We start from the raw sequence: 20,306 nt of genomic DNA on the forward strand, positions 1-20,306 counted from the left end.
AAAAAAATACATAAAATATATACTTTCCTATGTATGTTTATTTTCAAATGCAAGCATTTTACAAGTTGGGGTGTAATATTATGAGGAAAAGAGAGAAAGCTGTGTGATATATACTTGGCGATTTGTAGAATATAAAAAGTTGTATAAGAATTTTTTATTTAAAAAAATAGTAGAACTTATATATGTATTTGTTTCCTTTTTTAAATAACAGTTTATAAAAAAAATTCATTTCGTATATTTCAAAAGACCCATTTTTGTGGGCATGTAAATGATGTAGAATAAACTGTAGACATTCTCAAAAGGGGGAGTAAATAATAAAAGTAATTATTAAATAAATATATTTTGATCATTGTTCCTATAAAGGAAAATTTATCTCTTCATATTTTTAAAGAAAAAGTATATTGTGTAGGAAGCTGCATATAGCATGTTTTTATATGGATTGTTATATTTTTATAAATATGAATAGTTCTCATAATTTTATCAGTATTATAAAAAAATATTACGATGGAATTTAATTTATAATGCATAATATGAGGTACAATTTTAGTACCATTGTTTATAATTTGTATAATAATGTAAAACTGCTATATATAATACTTTGAAGAAAAGCAAATAATTTATACATATATATATTTGTTTATTTATATACGCATTTCTTGTTGTTGCTTATAATAAAACAAAAATAGTAAAATAAGGCTGCATTTGAATATTACAAAGAAATATTAACCAGGTTATAACTTAAAGATTGAATGTGGTATATTATTTAAAAAATACTTATAATATGGCTACATAGAATTAGTATATTTTTTGGATTACCAAAACATATAAAAACTATTAAGGAAGTATTGTGATATATTTCTTAGGAATAGCATTGAGAAGATCATTTTATTATATGTACATCTCTCAATTATATTTTTGTGATAAAATGTAAAAAAAAACAACTGTGATTATATAATAGCTTTTAAAATTTTACACTCTACGCTTTATTCTTAATAATAAATATTAGTATTTCTTATACTAAGAAGAAACCCATGAAAATATTTCTCGGTTCTTAGTGTTCTGTTTTTTACGGCATATATATTTAATATTTGTTGATAACACGTGTAAAGGTATGAGAATTGATATAAAGAAAATATTATATAATATATATTTACGCACATTTTTAAATAATTAAATCTATTATTTGTTTGGCGTCGCAATTTTATTATATATATTATGCATATACTGTTAATAATACGTATAGAGAGCTTGGAAAAAAATTAAATGATATTAGCAATAAATAAACCGAACGAATCTTATCGAAAATACGAATATATTTTATTTTATATTTTACTACCACATATTTTCCACATTTATTTATTTTTCTATTTTCGTTTTAATTTCACATTTTTATTTTACAATTATATCATGGTACTGTTATATTTATTTTTATAGCGTCATTGATATAGCATTATTGATTTAAAATATAGTTCGAAGATAAAAAAAATAAATAAAAATTATCAATAAATAAATGAAATATGAAAGTTATTTTTTTTTGAAAGAACAAATTAATTTAAAATAATAAATAAGCTTAACATAGCCTAAAATAGGAATATATGAATAAAGAAATATTCTCCAAAATATAGAAATATATATGTATATTAACATTTGTATTGCCAATATAATTTTCCATTCCATTTTAAATGTAAATAAGGGCCTTTATTATTCCATATTTAAGAAATAATTCATAAAATTATGAATCGCCATCAATAATATATGCAATTAAGGATATATATTTTTAATAATTCATAAAAAGTATAAGCCAGTGCAATTGACAGAACAAAAATATTATAATATCATTTTGATATGTAAATATTAGTATTGTATTATATTCTCCATATAATATATACTCATTTATTGACAATTTATCATATATGTGTCAAATTGTTATAAATTTTTTATTATAGCATAGAATATACATATAAAAATATATGTACACTTTGTGTTAATATTATATTTTTTTAATAGTCTACATGACTTTCATCAAGCTTGAAGTGTAGAAATCAAATATATACATACAATCATAATTGTATTTGAGATTAAATATATTAAAAAGGGATAAGAAAAGTGCGAATAATACTGGATTTATATATGTGTGAATAGTCAGAGTGTATAGAATGATTTTAGCTAATAATGTTTATAAAGTTCCTAAACTAAAAGACCCGAAATTTTTGAGGATAGCAGAAAATGATAGTATAAATAGATATTCGTTCATTAACAAATTTGAGGAAAATGAATTAGAAGATATAGAGAACATAATAAATAATAAAGATATAAGTATAGATAATAAAATAGAATTGTTTTATTCCAAGTTAAACAGTAGTATACATGATATATTTAGGATAATAGCAGATTATACTAGTTTATATATTATAAATGGTGAGGGTTTATTAATTCATGTATGTATGCTATTATCTAAGTTTTATTCATTTCAAAATGAAGAAGACCAAAATATTCTTAGTTTTAACAATAGTTTGAATATTAGTAGTATAATATATTACATTGAGAAGGTGTTAAGGGATTTTGCTTTATGTAATTCAAATTTTCATATAATATTTTTTAATGTTTTTAATTTGTTTTTTGAAAAAGAAACAAAATTATTCGAAAATTATAATATCTTAAGAAATGCATTTATAATTCATTGTAAAAAAAATTTGATTCCTTATTATATTTTTGATAACTGGTATAATGATAATAATTATAATATATACATTATAAAATATAAACCTTTATTTATGTTTGTTGAAGACAGTTCTTCTTTTTTATATTTGTTTAATAAATTTTATGTGAGCGAAGTTAATGAAGAAAATGAATTAGATACTAATGCAACATTGTCAAAGGGAACCGAAATTGACGAAAAAACAAATAACAACAGTGATAATATTTTAGATAGAGAAAAAAATCGTAAGGAATATTTGAAAAAAAAAAAAATATATGATTACTACAATGAAGAAATTAGAGAAATATCGCTCTGCTTTTATTTTCTTTTAATTAATAATATATTAAGAGATATAAAATCTGTGCTTTTTTTCAATGTGGAAATTGAGAAGAATACTGTAAATGCCTTTTCTATAAATTATAAGATGATGAATTTTAAAACGGTTGAGAAATTAAATGAAGAGGCAGCATCTCTATTTGAAAAAAATATATATCAAAATATTGGTATTAGAGAAAGTATAGACTATAAGAATGCTAATAGTAATTACACACAGATAAATATATCACAAAATATAAAGGATTATGATTTGATATATAATGATGAAAAAAATTATAGCAAAGAAGAGTTAGAACTGCTTGAATTATTTTCAGTAAATGTGAAATCAGATAACATTAATTTGAAAAACATCGTATTAAATGTGTTTTACTCCAAAATTAAAGAAACAATTATGAACGATGATGAGAAAAAGAATTTTACATTTTTAACTGTGAAACTTATATTTATGCATAATTATTTAATAGAAAAATTAAATATGAAAAATTTAAATTGTATGTATGATATAGAAAAAACGGATAAAGATTATTGTAGTTACAATTTTGTAAAATCACAAGTAGAGAGATATATATTATCTTATTTAAATATTTATAATTTAATATTGAAAAGCTTACAAGGATATATGTATTGTGATGCATTACAAAATATTAGAAACACAGATATATTACATTTTTTTAATTCTTCAATAATTCACAATTTAATAAGCTTTATATGCTATAAAATAAGAGAAAATAATTATATAATTAATTATGAAGATTTTTCATTTGAAGATTCAGACTTTTTTGAAAAAGCATTTAAAACTGTAGTAGGAAATGATGATATGCCGTTTTTTCCAATTAATTTTGAATTTTTACTAAATTGCACTAATTTATTGTCTAAAAATGAAACAAACAATGTAGAAGGGAATGATAGCAAAGTAGACGAAAATACGGTGAAAGATGTAAACCAATGTAAAAGTGAAACATCAAATAATAATAAAATAATCAACGTTAACTTGATAAACATTAAAAATGAGTTTATAGAGAATTTTTTTCATATTGATAATAAGCCAAATGAAGCCGCAAAAAATACTAACGATATAATAAATGAAAATAATAAAGAGCATGAAATTAAGTATAAAGTAAATTATGTAGATAAGTGCGTAGAATATGATAATGAATTTTTTGAGTTGTGTGGATTGTTGCACATTACACAGAGAGAAGAAGTATATGATATTTATAGGCGTTATATAAAAATGTCAAAAAATTCAAGAATATCAAAGGTAAGAAGAGAAGATGAAAGAAATGTATTACGAGGACAACAAAAAGAAGAAAGAAGAAATGCTATAATTGCAAAATATTTTTATATTAGCTCATTACATCATCCAATTATTATATCAGAAAATCATCCATGGTTGAAATATTATATATATAATATTGATAAATTATATAATTATTTAAAAAATGAAGAAAATAAAAAAGTAATTAATATGAGAATGAAAAGAATATTTGAAGAGACATTTTTGAAAGAAACAACACCGAGTATTTGTGATGCAAAAAGTAAACAAATTAAAAAACAGCAAAATTACGTTAAAATGTTTGAAGTTTTAGATGATATAAGTGGTGATGAAAGTAACATCGATAATGATGGGCAAAATAATAAAGGCAAAAAAGGGCAAAAAGAAAAGGAAGAAAAGAAACATAATAAAGGAGGAAATTCAAATCAATTAACTCGCAAAGATGAAATTTTAAAAAGAAAAGAATTGTTAAATGAAAAAAAAATATATGAAGTAGATTTAGAAAGATATAATGTATTAGAAGCAAAAATAAATAAACTGAGTAGCAATAATAATTATTCTGAAATGAATACATGGTCATTAGATATAATATCAGGCTTTAATAGATTAGTAGATGTATACAATTTTAATAATATTAGTAATTTAATAAAAAACATAACTATTCAACTTAAGGCTAGTATGAAAGTTTTAAGTAATATGTTTGATATTATTATGCATACAAAATTAAAAAATGTTAAAACTAATAAACAGAAATCAGACGCAATTAGAAGTGTAATGCTAATTTATAAATTGGTTAATGAAATTTTTAACAAATTTAAAGAGCATCTAACTGAAAAAGATATTGTTCAGTTGCAAACTGTTTTACTATCACTTGGATTTAGAAATAGTAGTTATAATTTATTTGAAGAGTATATTAAGATAAAGATGAAACAGATAGAAGAAGAAAATAACAATGATGCAGAAGAAGATAAAACAGGTAAAAATAAAAAAAATGTAAAAGGAAAAGAAAAAACCAAATTGAAACCTGGGGCTAAAGGTGGAAAAAACAAGGAAGAGGAAAAAATGGGTCTAGATAAGACAAAAAAAAAAGGAAGAGAAGAAAGTAATTCAGAGAATAGGGTAAAAGTATCTGATAGGAAAGAAATAAAAGAACTTTATAAATATAAAATTGAATCTGTAAAATCATACAGTGAATTAAAAATAGATGAAGATAAAGAACATGAATTTCAATTATATTATATGTACTATTTATTAGATAGAACAACAGGAAACATAAAAGATAAGCGTGTTTTATTTACTTTAGATACTTGGCAATATAATATATTAAATTTAGTAGATCGAAGAAAAAGTATATTAGTTTCTTGTCCAACTAGTAGTGGTAAGACATTTATTTGTTATTATGTTATGGACAAAGTATTAAGATTAAATAATGATAGTGTAGTCGTATATGTTGCCCCTAATGATACATTAGCCTTACAAGTATTTCATGAAGTAAATGGAAGATTTAGCACAAAAAGTTATTCAAAATATGGGGAAAGTAAATTATGCTCATATTTGACAGATAAATATGCACAAGATAAGGCATTAGAGGCTCAAATAGTTATAATATTACCTAGTGTTTTAGAAAATATTTTATTATCTTATTATTCGATGAGTGAAAATACGGGTTTAGAAACGAAAGTATCTAAATTTATTAGTAGAATTGAATATATAATTTTTGATGAAATTCATTGTATTGGAGATAAAGAATTTTATGGACCTCAAATTGAAAACATTATCCATTTAACAACTTGCCCATTTTTAGCATTATCTGCTACTATTGGTAATATAAAATATTTTTATGATTGGCTAAAAAATGTTATGATAAAAAAGGGAAAAGATGAAAAAGATTTGCATTTAATTAAATTTTATGAAAGATTTTCAGATTTGGTTTTATATGTGTATACTAATAAAAATTTGCATCATTTAAACCCTTTGGCGTGCTATAATTATAGAGATATATTATATAAGGGAATTAATAAAGACTTTTATTGCAATCCTCGAGAAATATATGAAATTATAATGTTATTATTTGAATTAGCTAAACAAAAAAAATTTTATGATTTGGTCGAATTTTTAGAACCTTCATTTTATTTCAAATATACACGATGCATAAATAAGAAACAGTTTATATATTACATGCACAGTGTAAAAGAGATGATAATATATTTAATACAAAATAAGTATATTACTAGTTCAGACTATGACATGTTCATACATATGCTGTTATCAAATTATTTGAAGAATACTGATGTATCTCGAGGAGAAAAGAAAGAAGAGGAAAAGAGTAATAAAGAAAAAAAGATAGAGAAGAGGGAAGCAGCCAAAGAATCTGACAGTAGCAGTGATAGTGATGAAGAAAATAAGAAAATAAAAAGTATGCAAAGCATAACAAAACATTTATACAAGCGAAAAGTACAAGATGATGCACCAAAAGAGAAACTATTTCAGGAGTTATACAAAAATGTTGTATTGGATGAAAAACATTACTTAAATAAATCAAACGATTTAGTAAAATATACTGAAACTGTAAATGTTGAACAAGAATATTTAGACAGCGGTAATTTAATAGAATTATTAAAACACTTAGAAGATGTGAACTTTTTACCATGTATTGTTTTTAATTTTGAAAGAAAAGAATTAGAAGATATGACTATCAATTTGATTAATGAACTTATGAGAAGGCAACATGATAAATATTATGGAACTGATGAAAGGGCATTTAATACTAAGATGGAAAATAAGCTAAGGCAAGAAAGATATGAAAATTTATTAAAGCAAAGAGAAATGCTATTGAAAATAAAAACTGTATCTAGGAACCAAAGATTAGAACAAAATTTAGATAAAGATTACTTAGATATGTTAAATGAAGATGAGATACCAGAACCTCCTATAGATATTTCAGAAGAATATGATGGTGATTTTTATTTTTGCAATAGAAAAGTATATCACAATTATGTTTTTGAAATAGAGGATTTGATAAAGGATGCAGAAAGAGCAATAGAAGGGCGAAAAAATAAGGATATATTAATTGAAGGTTTAAAAAGAGGTATAGGTTTACACTATGAAGTTTTACCTTACAAATTTACAATTATAGTTGAATCTTTATTTAGATTGGGATACATTAAGATAATATTTAGTAATAAAAACTTGTCCTTAGGAATAAATATTCCTTGTAAATCTATTATATTTACTGGGCATACTTATGAATTAAATTCTCTTATGTTTAAACAAACTTCTGGAAGAGCTGGTCGACGTGGGTTTGATTTATATGGTAACATAATAATATGGAATATTAATTTTAAGAATTTAAAAAGGTTAATTACATGCCCTTTGCAAACACTTTCCGGTACTTATTGTGTTAATTTTACAAATATATGTAGAAGTATGCTATTATATAATTGCTTGAAAAAATATAGAGAAATGGAAGAAATTGCACATAGAAATAAAGCTGTAGTAAATAAACCAAGTAAAAAGAAGAAAAAAGAAGAAACCATGAGTGTAGCTGAAAAGGAAGAAATATTTGAAAAAAACAGATTTATCAATATTAACTATTTTAGTAGAGTTAATGGTATATTAAGTTTGTTTTACAATACTTTGTATTATATAAATGCATTCCATGATGAAAATAATAAAGCATTAGAGAATATAGAAAGCAATAAAAATGGTGAACGTGTAAAAGGAGGAGTAAATAAAACAATAGGGGATGGTAACACATCAAACAATACGAATAATTATGATATAATTTGTGGAAATGAGTGTTTAAATTTTCGAAAAGAAGAATTTTTAGAATATAAAGAAAAGGATATATCATCCGATTTTATCAATAGAAAATATGAATATAACGAATTAATTTGCGAAATTATTGAAAATAAGAAGAAAAACAAATATATGTCAATTTTTGAAAACCAGAAAAATTTAAAAGAATTATCTTTTATGATAAAAATTCATTTTCTTATATATATAAATATTCTTGTTGAAATGGAAGCATTAGATGATGATGGAAATATAATTAATTTAACTGAATTATCTATATTATTAAAAAAGGAATGTGATAATAACTTTTTAATAACACATTTATTTAGAAAACGAATTATACATAACCTTATAGGAGATGATGTATTTTTATCTTACTCAAATAGTGAAGTATCTTTACAAAAAATAATTGATTGTATAACTTTCGAAAAAAATTATTCTCGAAATGCAATAGTAGATGACGCATCACGAGGGAAATTTATCCTATTGTTTATTCTTTCTCATTTTATTAATAAAATTAAAGAAAATAAAATAGCTCTAACCAATATATTAATCAATTATAATAATAAAAGTAGAAACCGATTGGAATTATTTAGTCATAAATATTTCCCTCTTTTACATACGCTTCCAAAATCTATACAAAATCATGTTAATAATCTAGAAAAACTTATATTAAATAATTTAATAAATTATTCGATCATAATTATAAGCAAGTTAAAATTGTGGAATAGGAAAAAAACATATTTGCTTCCATATACTCAGTTATACATATTTGAGGAGCATCCCTCTTCAAATTTGAATGACATTTTCAATAACACAAATTCAGAGTTCATAAATTATTATAAAGGAAAGGTAATAACCATATCTATAAAATATATGACTTTTTCTAAATTGTGAATATGAATTTAATGGCGATATTTTTGTCTACCTATTAGTGTGTTGTCTTCTTTATTTTGTTAAAATGCACCTGTGTATTATTATTTTGTTATTATTCATTCTTCGCTGTTAATTTTTTTTTATAGATTGACGATTACAATATAAGATCCCCTTTCTTGGCTCCCATTTATAAAAACGATAAATTCGATAGTTTATGTGAATTACTTTACACATCTCTAATTGATTTGGATATGAAAAAGAATATGATTCCAGACATAATGGAAGACTATGTTTATTTTTATAAGTTTGAAAATGGATTAATAAAAGAGGAAAGGGCATGCTTAAAAAATTCTTATATGATAGATTATTTCTTGCACGGAAAGTATTACGTTTTAAGAAACAAAAACAAACTAGGACAATATACTTGGTATATTATAGATAGATTTATTGACTCTTTAAAAAATATTGAAAATTATTTATACGAAATTAAGAGAGAAAAGGATTTTTCAAATGACATTTTTTACACATGCCTAAGTTCAATGAAAGATATTTTACAAAAACATTTTAAATCTATTAACTCAGAATAAGGCGTGAACAAAATTGGTAGGTTGTTACAAATTATAATGGTGGAGAAAAAACAGAAGTAGAATGAATAAATGAGAATAATTAAAAAAATTACCATTTTAATATGAATGAATAAGTAAATATTATATTAGTATATATGTATTTCATTTTTATAAAGCTTAAAAAAATAAGCTTCTTTAAACATTATTATGAGTGTTCCTTATTTGTAATGCATTAATTTGTCGAGTACAGTCCTTACATTTATATATTTGTGTAAATAAAAAAAATATTTTAATTAAATTGTTTATTTTATTTTTCTTCGTTTTATGTTGAATATTTTTTGGAATAAAAATACGAACAATTTTAAAACACTACTATATATATAATATGAAAAAATTATTTTTAAAATATGGCATTTATCACAAAACATTCGAAATAAATAAGTAAAGGATGGAATATTTGATCGTGTTCATAATCCTTTTCATCTTTTTAGTGTGTTACATTAATAAAACGATATTGATCAAATATTTTTTAATAAGTTTCTAAAAAAATATAGTTTGCTCTGTAGAGACAAAAGATAAGAATAATGTATGCACATGTAGATGTAGTAATATACTAACGTCATATATACATATATAAGTAGCCTAATAAAGATGGCCACATTTGTAAAACAAAGTTTGTAAAACAAGGGGAATATGAAGCATTCATATTATACCAGTAAATGAACTAATAAAAAGTGCATATATGCATATTCGCATATATGACGGTTAAACAAGAAAAAAAATGACAAAAATAGGAAAACCGAAAAAAAATGATAATATAAATTTGTAAGCAAAATAAAACAATAAAAAATTCACTAAGACAACGAAAAAAATAGTCTCAATGATTTAGTATTATTTTTAGTATACATTTGTATAGACAAAACATTCACAAAAAAAAAAACGGAATTAAATTTAACTATGTAGATATGGGTATCTATAAATTCGAGAATATAGGCATATGCGGATAAATATTATTAATATGCCTTCATTATGATATGATTTCTTTTTTGTTACATTAGGTTAGGAATGTTTATGAAATTTCAAAATTTTAGTACCTATGTAACAAGGAAACAGCTCATGAATCTTTTAAATTATAATATGTTTTGTATTCTTTTTTTAGAGTTTTTAGATCATTATACAATTGCTGAAATGAATACCGTTGTGATGGTATGAAATGTAAACAATTTTTAATAATATTAGAAACATTTTCCTTCCAAATATCATTTGAAAAAACTCCTTTATTTGGCAATAGATCATCAATAGTAATATTTTTTTCTCCAGAATATATATTAGTACTATTTTTACAATTCCATTCGCATAGCAAATCGACAACTTTGACTTCATTTTTATTGGCAACAGTTAATAAATTTTGTCCTCCGAATAATTGACACAATACTAGACCTACACTAAATATCGTTGTTTGAGTTGTAAATTTAATAACCCAAGTATCAACCGAATGCATTTCAAAATAATCATATTCCTTTTTTCGTCGTGTTTTTCGATCACAATTATTTAAGTCGGTTTCTATTTTTTTTAATAAATGATCCTTATTATTTAAATAGTCCATTATTTCATCATTATCGACATATTCAGTTTTTAAATTATCATCAGGGATATCATGTGTACATACGTTATGTAAATAATAGTTTTTTAATATATCATTTTGGTGTTCATCTGAATTTTTATGTTCTAATTTATTTTCATCTATTCCTTTCATAGGGTATTCAAGGTGTAATTTGTTTTTTTTATCATAAATATTATTGGGTAAATAAATATTTCTTTCATTCAGGATATTATTACCATTAGTTTGTTCTCTTAAAGAAGTGCATTCTTTGTCATCATTATTATTATTGTTAATATCTGTGTTCATGTATCCAGCAGGATAAGTGCTTTTGTTTGTGGGCATTATATATGTATTTAAGTCAATTTTTTCAGAAAAAACAGTTTTCATATTAGTAATACTACATTCACTGTTTTTTTTGCTGGTGCATTTGCTACTACAACTGGTGATGTGGTTACTAATATAGGCATTATCATTACTGTTATGATTAATGATATTTTTATTTTGTTCGCAATTCAAATATATTTCTCTCAAATCAACATTATTATTTTCATTTAAATATGATGCAGTGTTGTTACCGCTTGAGCCAGTGGCACTATTACAATTACAATTTCGAAACATAGTATTTAAGGGGGGTTCACAATATGCGATTTCCTTTCTTTTTACAATTGGTTGAATAAAACGAAGATCTAGCAACTTTTTCCATCTGTATTTGATTCTTAATTGTTTTGTTTTGTTAATATGATAAATATTTGAATCTGCGCCATACCATGTTTTTCTAAATTGATCAGATTTATTTAAAGATGATAACAAAAAGACTAACAATGCGCATTCAGGAGAACAATAGCCTTTTGTACAAATAACATAATATAAGAAGTTGAAATTTTTATTTCCGTTATTAATTTTTATTTTTTCATAATATGATGGATTTGTTGGAAAGAAAAAACATCTTCCTGGTAGCGCATCTCCTATATCTATTATAGTAACATTTTTGCATATAATTTTAGATTTTGAAAGTTTATAGTCTACCATAATATTTCCTGGCTTTGTATCCCAATTAATTATAGGATTATCAATAGATTCACTTATTACCATTAAACGTTTGACCAGTTTTTTGCAAATATCTAATAAAAATAGTCCATAATTTATATTTTCTGTGCCTTTAAGTTTTTGTATAATATATGTTAATGTACATCCTTCAATCATTTGCATTGCTACACCTAGAACATGTTCGTTATTTTTTGTAGTTCCAGCCGACGACCACAAAAATTTTGGTATTGCATTCATATATTTACACTTTTTATTTATTTTTTTTGTTAACGAATTGTCATTTTCTACATTTCTTTCTTCACAGTTTTTACAAATTTTAAGCTCAATATTTTTGAAACTATTGATATTCAATTTGAGTGAATCATATGGAATGTAGCAATCATTAGATGATTTTTTAAGTTCTAAATAATTTTCATTTTTCGCACCTGAATTGAATGATAATATCTCCTTTTGTGATTCTGATTCCATATTGGGGTATGGTAAAGTGTTTTTTGAAATTGTATTTTTTTCTTTTTTTTTCTTTTTTTTTTTTCCTTCCAATTGTTTTTTTTCATTAACAAATTTGTCTTTTGTATCATCGTGTGTATAATTATTTATATTTTTTTCATATATTTCTTCATCCTTAGTTTCTAAAATGTTAGTGTGTATATTTGTTTGGTCGCTTGTTTTCTTGGTGATAATATTGCTTTTCAGGTTTAGTTGTGGTTCTTTTACATTTTTGGAAGTATTATTACTTTCTTTATGAATTATATTATTTTTTTTACTATTATTTTCGAGTTTTGTACAACTAATTTTTTTATTAGATGAAACACGGTTTCGATTTGTGTTGGGTTCTTGAGTACCTTTCTTTTCCATTTTTTTATTCGCAGCATTAGTCATATTCACTATTTTTAACTGGTTTTGGTATTTTATTTTTTTAGTATTGTTTTCCATTTTATTACTATTTGAAATGGGCATATCTTCTGTCCTTAAATTTTCTTGTATATCATTTTCATTGATTATATTATCATTACACATTTCCCCATGACTATTGAGCATGTGATTATCAAATGTTTCCTGATTCAATTCGCTCATGTTAATAACACGATTATCATAATAGATATTTAGGCAACGTTTACAACCAAAATAAAAACAATTATTGTTCTCTATACTTGTATCTTTATCCTGGCTAAAGTTGGTATGGCTAATTTGGTTGTTAATACTACAATTAAGCATACTATTAAAACTTCTTTCAATATTGCTTATATCGATATTATTGGCATTAATAATAGCGTTACTATTGTTGTGATTAATATTACTGTTCATTATATTGATATGGTGAATATTTTTTTCATAATTTTTTAAGGAGTTTTGACCCAGTGTTTTTGTTTGATACTTTTCATTAGTAATAAAATTTTCATTAGACAATAAAATGTTGGGGTCATTTTCATTGTTAATATTGTCAATATAATTTGATGAAAATTTTATATATGATTTTGTTTTGTTTACATCTATAATTTTAGGTATAGAATTATGATTATAAGCATTGTTGTCAACTATTGAATTTTTTTTTGATAAGTATACTTGTTTTCCATTGAGCAAATGAGAATTGCAATGTGGGTTTAGCATAGTATCAAAATCATAGCCATTTTTAGAAAGCATTAAATGTTTTTTTTTATTCATTTCATAAGATATTAAATTTTCTTCATGCGTTAGGTAAATATTTTGCTCATTTTTTTTTTTGTTTTTATAATTAGTAATTTCCATATTGACATTTTTAAGTTGTTTCCCCTCAGATAATAAACTGTGTATTTTATATTTTAATTTATGTATATTACAGGCATTAATATTTAATATTTTAATTGCGAATTTGTTATTAGGAATATTTTTTATCGAATTTTGGTAAATATAAAACGGGTTGTTTATAACTTCATTAATGTTTATATATTTACTTATATGCTTTATTATATTATAAATTACACGTGATTCTATGCTCATGTTAGTTTCCATATATTTCTTAAATCTTTCTTTTAGTATGTCATATAAAGATTTATATCCAAATTGTTTTAAAAAGCTTATTTTTTTAATTTCGTTAATTAAATGTTTATAGAGAATTTCTCTTTTCAGTAATAAGCTAATGGGGTCCTCTTTATTATCATTAAAAACTTCGTTGCCTTCTTTATTAGTGTGTTTATCGTCTTTTTCATTATCCTCATTATTCGGTAATATTTCATAATCAGTTTCTTCTTTATTACTTCTGGTATAATGCCCTGAAATTGTATGAATATTGTTACAAAGTAATTTTGTCTTACTACTACAATTACTATTATTGTTGATATTTTTTTTGCTGTTAATATGACTTTCTTCCTTTTTAATAATAGAATACATAGCATTTGAATTTTTGCTAACTAATATATTTGAATTTTCATTATATATTTGTTTGCTTGATGTTATATTATTAAAGTTCCTTTTTGGTGCATTTCGAATGGATTTATTCAGGGGAACACTGCTGTCTTCAATGCTCATTTTTTTTTTTTCAATATTTATAATTATAGAATTATGTATATTATTTGAATTTATAGTATTATCGTTGTTAACGATATTGTCTTTGTTTTTATTTTGGAAAATAATATTGCGGTTGGTATTGTTAATGCGACTGATACAATTGTCCCTATGGGTACTATTATCTGAGATTTTTTCTAAAGGGGAATTACTAATCGATATTTTTTGTCTTTTCAAATTAATACTATCATTATTATAAGCTTGAAATGAATTATCTCTTTCTATTGAATTTTTCTGGGTTTCTATTGATAAAGGATATACATAATCCTCAACTATTGATTTGATTGTACTGGTATTTGTTGGAAATATATAATTGTTTCCATTTTCGAATCCAGATTTTAAATTTTGATTCATTAAGTAGTTGTTATTAATCAAATAATCAATAATTAAATCATAGTCTTTACTTGTTTGAATAAAATCACTTATGTTATCTTCATTAATATCAATATCTTTTATATCTTTCGCTTCAAGCATATTTGATTTTAAAAAATCATAGTTGTTTGTATTTCTTTTTAGTATATGATAAAAATTTTCAAAATTTTGAATATATGGGGAAAACATGTTACAAATATTATCAACTGCAACAATTTCCGCTTCATATATTTCAAATTGACACTTATTTTGCAAACTTAATTTTTTTTTTAATTTTATGTATGCATTTCCAAATTTTATATCATAATTTAAATTTTTTAAATGATTTAAATATTTGTTTAATGGATTATAATTAGTGATTATATTATCCTTTTCATTTTCTGAAAAAATTCGTGGATTGTCTTTTGGAACACCCCCTACCACGATATTTTTTTTGCTATCTTCCTCATTTTGGCTATCAATAAGTACCTTTTTAGAATTTACATTATTATCAGCATTTGCTACATTGTCTATTTTTATTTTATCATAATTCATTGAAGTTTCATTTGTTTTATTCATGCGATTTTTTTTTATAGATCTGGTTTTCCTTTGCGCATTGCTCTTTGATTTCATCGCCACGATCTTTTTTGATTTTAATTTTTTATTATTGTTATTTTTACAAATACTGTAGTTTACTTTATTATTATTAGTTTTTTTTTTTTTTTTTCTACAACTGTTGCATTTTCTCGATTCTTTGTTATTATCTTTCCCTTTTTCGTCATCATTGTTATCATCATTATTTCCTCCATTAGTTCGCTTACAATTGTTTGATCTATTTGAATTATTATTATTATGAGTGCGTCTTTCCTCTTTTTTACTATCTTCTTTGTGCTTAGTAATGTGGTTGCTTCCTTTTTCATTTTTATTTGAACATGTTATATTATTACTTTTATGATATTCAAAACTATTTTGACTAATATTATATAAAATGCATTCATTAGATGGGGTGATAATATTATTTGCTTTAGAATGCTTAGCAATATTTATGATTTTTTTTTGTTTTAAAATATAAAAATATTCCAAATTGTTTCCACGCATTATTTTTCTTTGAAATTGAATATATTCCGTATTTTTAACACAATCATGTTCTCTAAAATTATTTTTTTTAATATATTTTATATATTCATTATTGTGTAATAAGCTATGATGTAAAGCATTTATCTGATAATAATTACATACACATTGATTCGAGTCATATTTTACATCTTGCTTTATTTTTTCTTTCAAGTAAAACAAATCGAGTTGATTTATATTAAGTTTTACATCTGTCTTATATAATTTGTTAATTCCATTTTTTTTACCATGTGAGAATATTAACGGATGTAATACAAGGCTATTTATTTTATTTGATGTAACACGTTTATGTGAGAATTTTCTTTTATTTCGAAGTATAATATGTTTTATATTTTTCTTAAATTTATTTGCTATGATTTTTTTAACTTTTATTTTATTATAAATAGTGTTGCTCTTCAGGATTTTACGGTTTATGATATAATCACAATTGGGTTTATCTTTATGTAAGTCAATAAGATTGACATTATAGTTATTAAAATTATTATTATATTGTAGTTTTCCTTTATTGACTTGGTGATTAATATGATCATAATTTTGAGGAGTACTGTATTCGTTGTAAAAAGGATGTCTATTTTCGTGTAAGAATGATAAGTAAGCATTTGTATTTTTTCTGTCATTTTTATTTTCTTCTAAATAATATAAAAATTCATTAAATTTATATGCAATACTTAAAAAAATATTGCTGCTTCGATAATTATTTAGCGTGAATTCTGCATCATGATATTTAAAAAGGAGATCATCATTTCTTGAATTTGTCAAATATATCATTTTTCCGCGGGTGTTCAAAGTTCTTTATATTATTAGATATAATTGATAAAAATACATAAGAACATATTTATATAATAGTAACTACTTAAATGTTCATTTGTGGATAATAAAAAATGTGTACATTTTGTTTAATGAAGGTAACTCGTTTTTGTCTTATTTTAGCCAAATATAACTATGACATTTATTTATTTAAATATATTAATGTAAATCGTTACACAAATTTAATAACTTAATGTAATAGACATATTCATTTTATTATGTTAACAATTCATAAAAAATATATATTGATACAAAATCAATAAAATAAAAACAAAATACATAAAATAATAAAACATATTAAAAATATAATTTTCTAATAGATGCCTATGCATATACGTTTTAACGAATAGGCATCCATTCATTTACATATATACAACACTTTATCTATTTATGTATTTATCCGTTTACATTATAAGTATGTGAGTAGATATATCATATATGCACAGGAATACAAAAAAATTCAAAACATATGTAGAAATATAAAACAAGATTTATACGCATTTTATTAAAAAAAAATAAATAATGAAATTTAATAAGCAATATAAATATTTTGCATTTTTGTTTATTATAATAATGGTTGTAATCAGACTCGTTTGGTTAGTTAGAAAAGGCGTCTTGTATCATATTTAGATTTATCACCGATTTCACAAAATAAAAATAACAATGTATAAATAAAATGGACATAGAATAGTATAGAATTGCATTTTAAAAAATAAATTCAATGGAATATATTCAAATGCCAATTAAAATAACACAACTTTTATAAAATTTTTATAACTAAAGAATCAAGTATTATTACTAATTGTGCATATATATTTATTTTTCAGTTTAATTTCTATTAGTAAGCTACTTTATCATGGTTTGAGAATATCATTTTATATTTGCTATGTCAGAACAAGCATGTATATTCTTAGTAGTCTTTTATGAAGATTATGCATATGCACGAATTGAAATATCGTTATAAGTATATATGTTATGTATAAACCATATTTTATATTCGTGTATTCTTCATATATTTACATAGAATGATAGAAATAACTAAAAAATAAAACACATATATATGCACTTATGTATGTGCAAATAGATATGCATGTATGTGCTATTTAACTATTATGTATGCTTTATAGAATAAATATAATATGTATCATAAGTTATGTTTTTTTATACAAATTAATAAGTATGAACACCAAAAAATAGAATAAATAAAAGAGGGAATGGTGGATAACAAAATGGAAAATTGGCATGTATTATGTGGTAAAAAAGATGAGCTGCATATTGTATAAATAATAATGTATACAAGCTTATAAGAAATATCTATCAATTGCAAATATATTATATAAATACATTAGTTTTAAAAAAAAGAAATACAAAATTGTTCTCATTAGATTAAAAAAAAATGTATAACTGTTTTTAATACACGAGAACAAAGTTAAAGATATATTGTAACTTTTAGTAAATATTTACTAAAAAGTATCATATCAATATATATACAAATATTATTCATAAATATTGACAAAATGTGTAATATATTTAATTACAAAAATTATAAATGTATGCACATTTAACGAAACTTCATAAGGTTCATATAAATAATAAACTTGGTTGTCTACACGGAAAAATATAAAAAAAACGCTGAATAAGTTATATATATAAGGCTATTGTATCAATAGCAGTATTGGTCTTAGCATATCTTCAGTATGATTTTATTTATGTTGATAAAAAGGATAAATGCATAATATAAATGTATGCATATCATGTTTAAATTTTAATTAATGTATTTTAGAATAAAATTAAAAAAGATCATGATATTTGCTTATAAAAAATTAAATAAAATTCATAAGATTTTACGCTAATGCAAAAAAATATATAATATACTATTATATTGATACATGCTAATGATGGTTATATAAACTTTAAATGTATTTTACTTACGATGGTTACACACATATGTATTTGGATTTGGGCATACATATGCATAAAATGCAAATTATTATTTATTACTTCTTAATAATACAAAATATATTTTTCTTTGTATTATGCATTTCAGAAGTGGATCATTATATTGTTTACTGTATTTATTGTTTTATTTTTGTTTTACTTTTCCCTTTCCTCATTCCAGTATCATTCTTAAATAATTTCTCGAAAGGGAATAAAAATATTGCAATAAAAAAAAAAAGGCAACCCATAGTCATAATGAAGATAAAACATAATTAAACGAATAATTATATTTGATCCTTAATGTGTAATGCATTAATAAAAATATTTTTATTTTATGTGCATACTATTATTTTACACATACATAAATCGGTATATATACAAGTACCTATTCATCTCTTTTTTTACACTGAAATAATTTTAACTTAAAAATATGCATTTCATTTATTGTATGTTTTATTAATGCTTCCGTTCACATTTAGCTATCATTTTTCATTGTTTATGATAAAATATCCAATATTTACACCATAAAATAAAATGCTACATGTTCGAATTTGGAACTAGGTATAGCCTTTGTTTATCGTTGATATCATTATATATAGTATATATTTGATAAAAGATTAAAATAACTCGGTGAAATACCCTCTTTATGGGATATAAAAATTTGATATACAAATATATAAACACACACCTCAATGTACTATTATGTAGTGGAAGTACCAATATGATCATATTTCCTTATTAAATTATTTTAATGCCATATTTTTTAGAATATTTACTTTATTTATGCATTTTTCATGATTTTTATAAAGAATCAAAATAAAAAAAAACAAAATACTAAACGAACATCACAATCCTAGATATTAAAATGGATGGGTGTAGTTTAGTGTACTCCATAAAAGATATTGGAGAAGAGAAAAAAACACGCTTTCCTTACATTATTTCAGCGCCTTCAATTTTTTATTCTATGCAAATATTTTTGATAAAACGCGGTTACTAACGAGATTGTGTGTAGGATGAAAATTATATTTATTATAATAGGGTGTGAGCAGAAACATAAAATGTGTGTGAAAGTTTTATTATAATTTTATTTTATGAGTATAGATTGTATGTTTGGTTCCTCTAAAATAAATAATCTGTTATGGTTTTCAAACTCAAAAAAATATAATCTAGGCATTATTATTATCATTTATATGTACTACCTTTTCTGCTACTTAATGATTTATAAGTTGGTATATATATGTACACTATATATATGCATTAGAATGGGAACTGTGTACGAAGCATATTATTAAGGATCATTAGAATTGTTACACCTATGTACAATGGTATTTACATGAATGG

The 20,306-nt window shown here is 23.0% G+C and overlaps 2 protein-coding genes across 2 annotated transcripts; one reads left to right on the top strand and one right to left on the bottom strand.

The window, feature by feature from the left end:
* Window positions 1–2,156: 2,156 nt before the first annotated feature.
* On the top strand, window positions 2,157–9,565 carry PVVCY_0401910 (DEAD/DEAH box helicase, putative; the record flags this gene model as incomplete). The annotated part of the gene is made up of 2 exons (XM_008627652.2): window positions 2,157–8,954; window positions 9,125–9,565. The coding sequence occupies 2 exons, from the start codon at window positions 2,157–2,159 to the stop codon at window positions 9,563–9,565; spliced, it is 7,239 nt and encodes a 2,412-aa protein (XP_008625874.2).
* Window positions 9,566–10,658: 1,093 nt separating this feature from the next.
* PVVCY_0401920 (conserved Plasmodium protein, unknown function) lies at window positions 10,659–16,988 on the bottom strand (the record flags this gene model as incomplete). Its single annotated transcript, XM_008627651.2, has 1 exon — window positions 10,659–16,988. The coding sequence occupies one exon, from the start codon at window positions 16,986–16,988 to the stop codon at window positions 10,659–10,661; it is 6,330 nt and encodes a 2,109-aa protein (XP_008625873.2).
* Between the last annotated feature and the right edge of the window lie 3,318 nt (window positions 16,989–20,306).

The sequence above is a fragment of the Plasmodium vinckei genome (assembly GCF_900681995.1).
Source record: "Plasmodium vinckei vinckei genome assembly, chromosome: PVVCY_04".
NCBI classification, from domain to species: Eukaryota; Apicomplexa; class Aconoidasida; order Haemosporida; family Plasmodiidae; genus Plasmodium; species Plasmodium vinckei.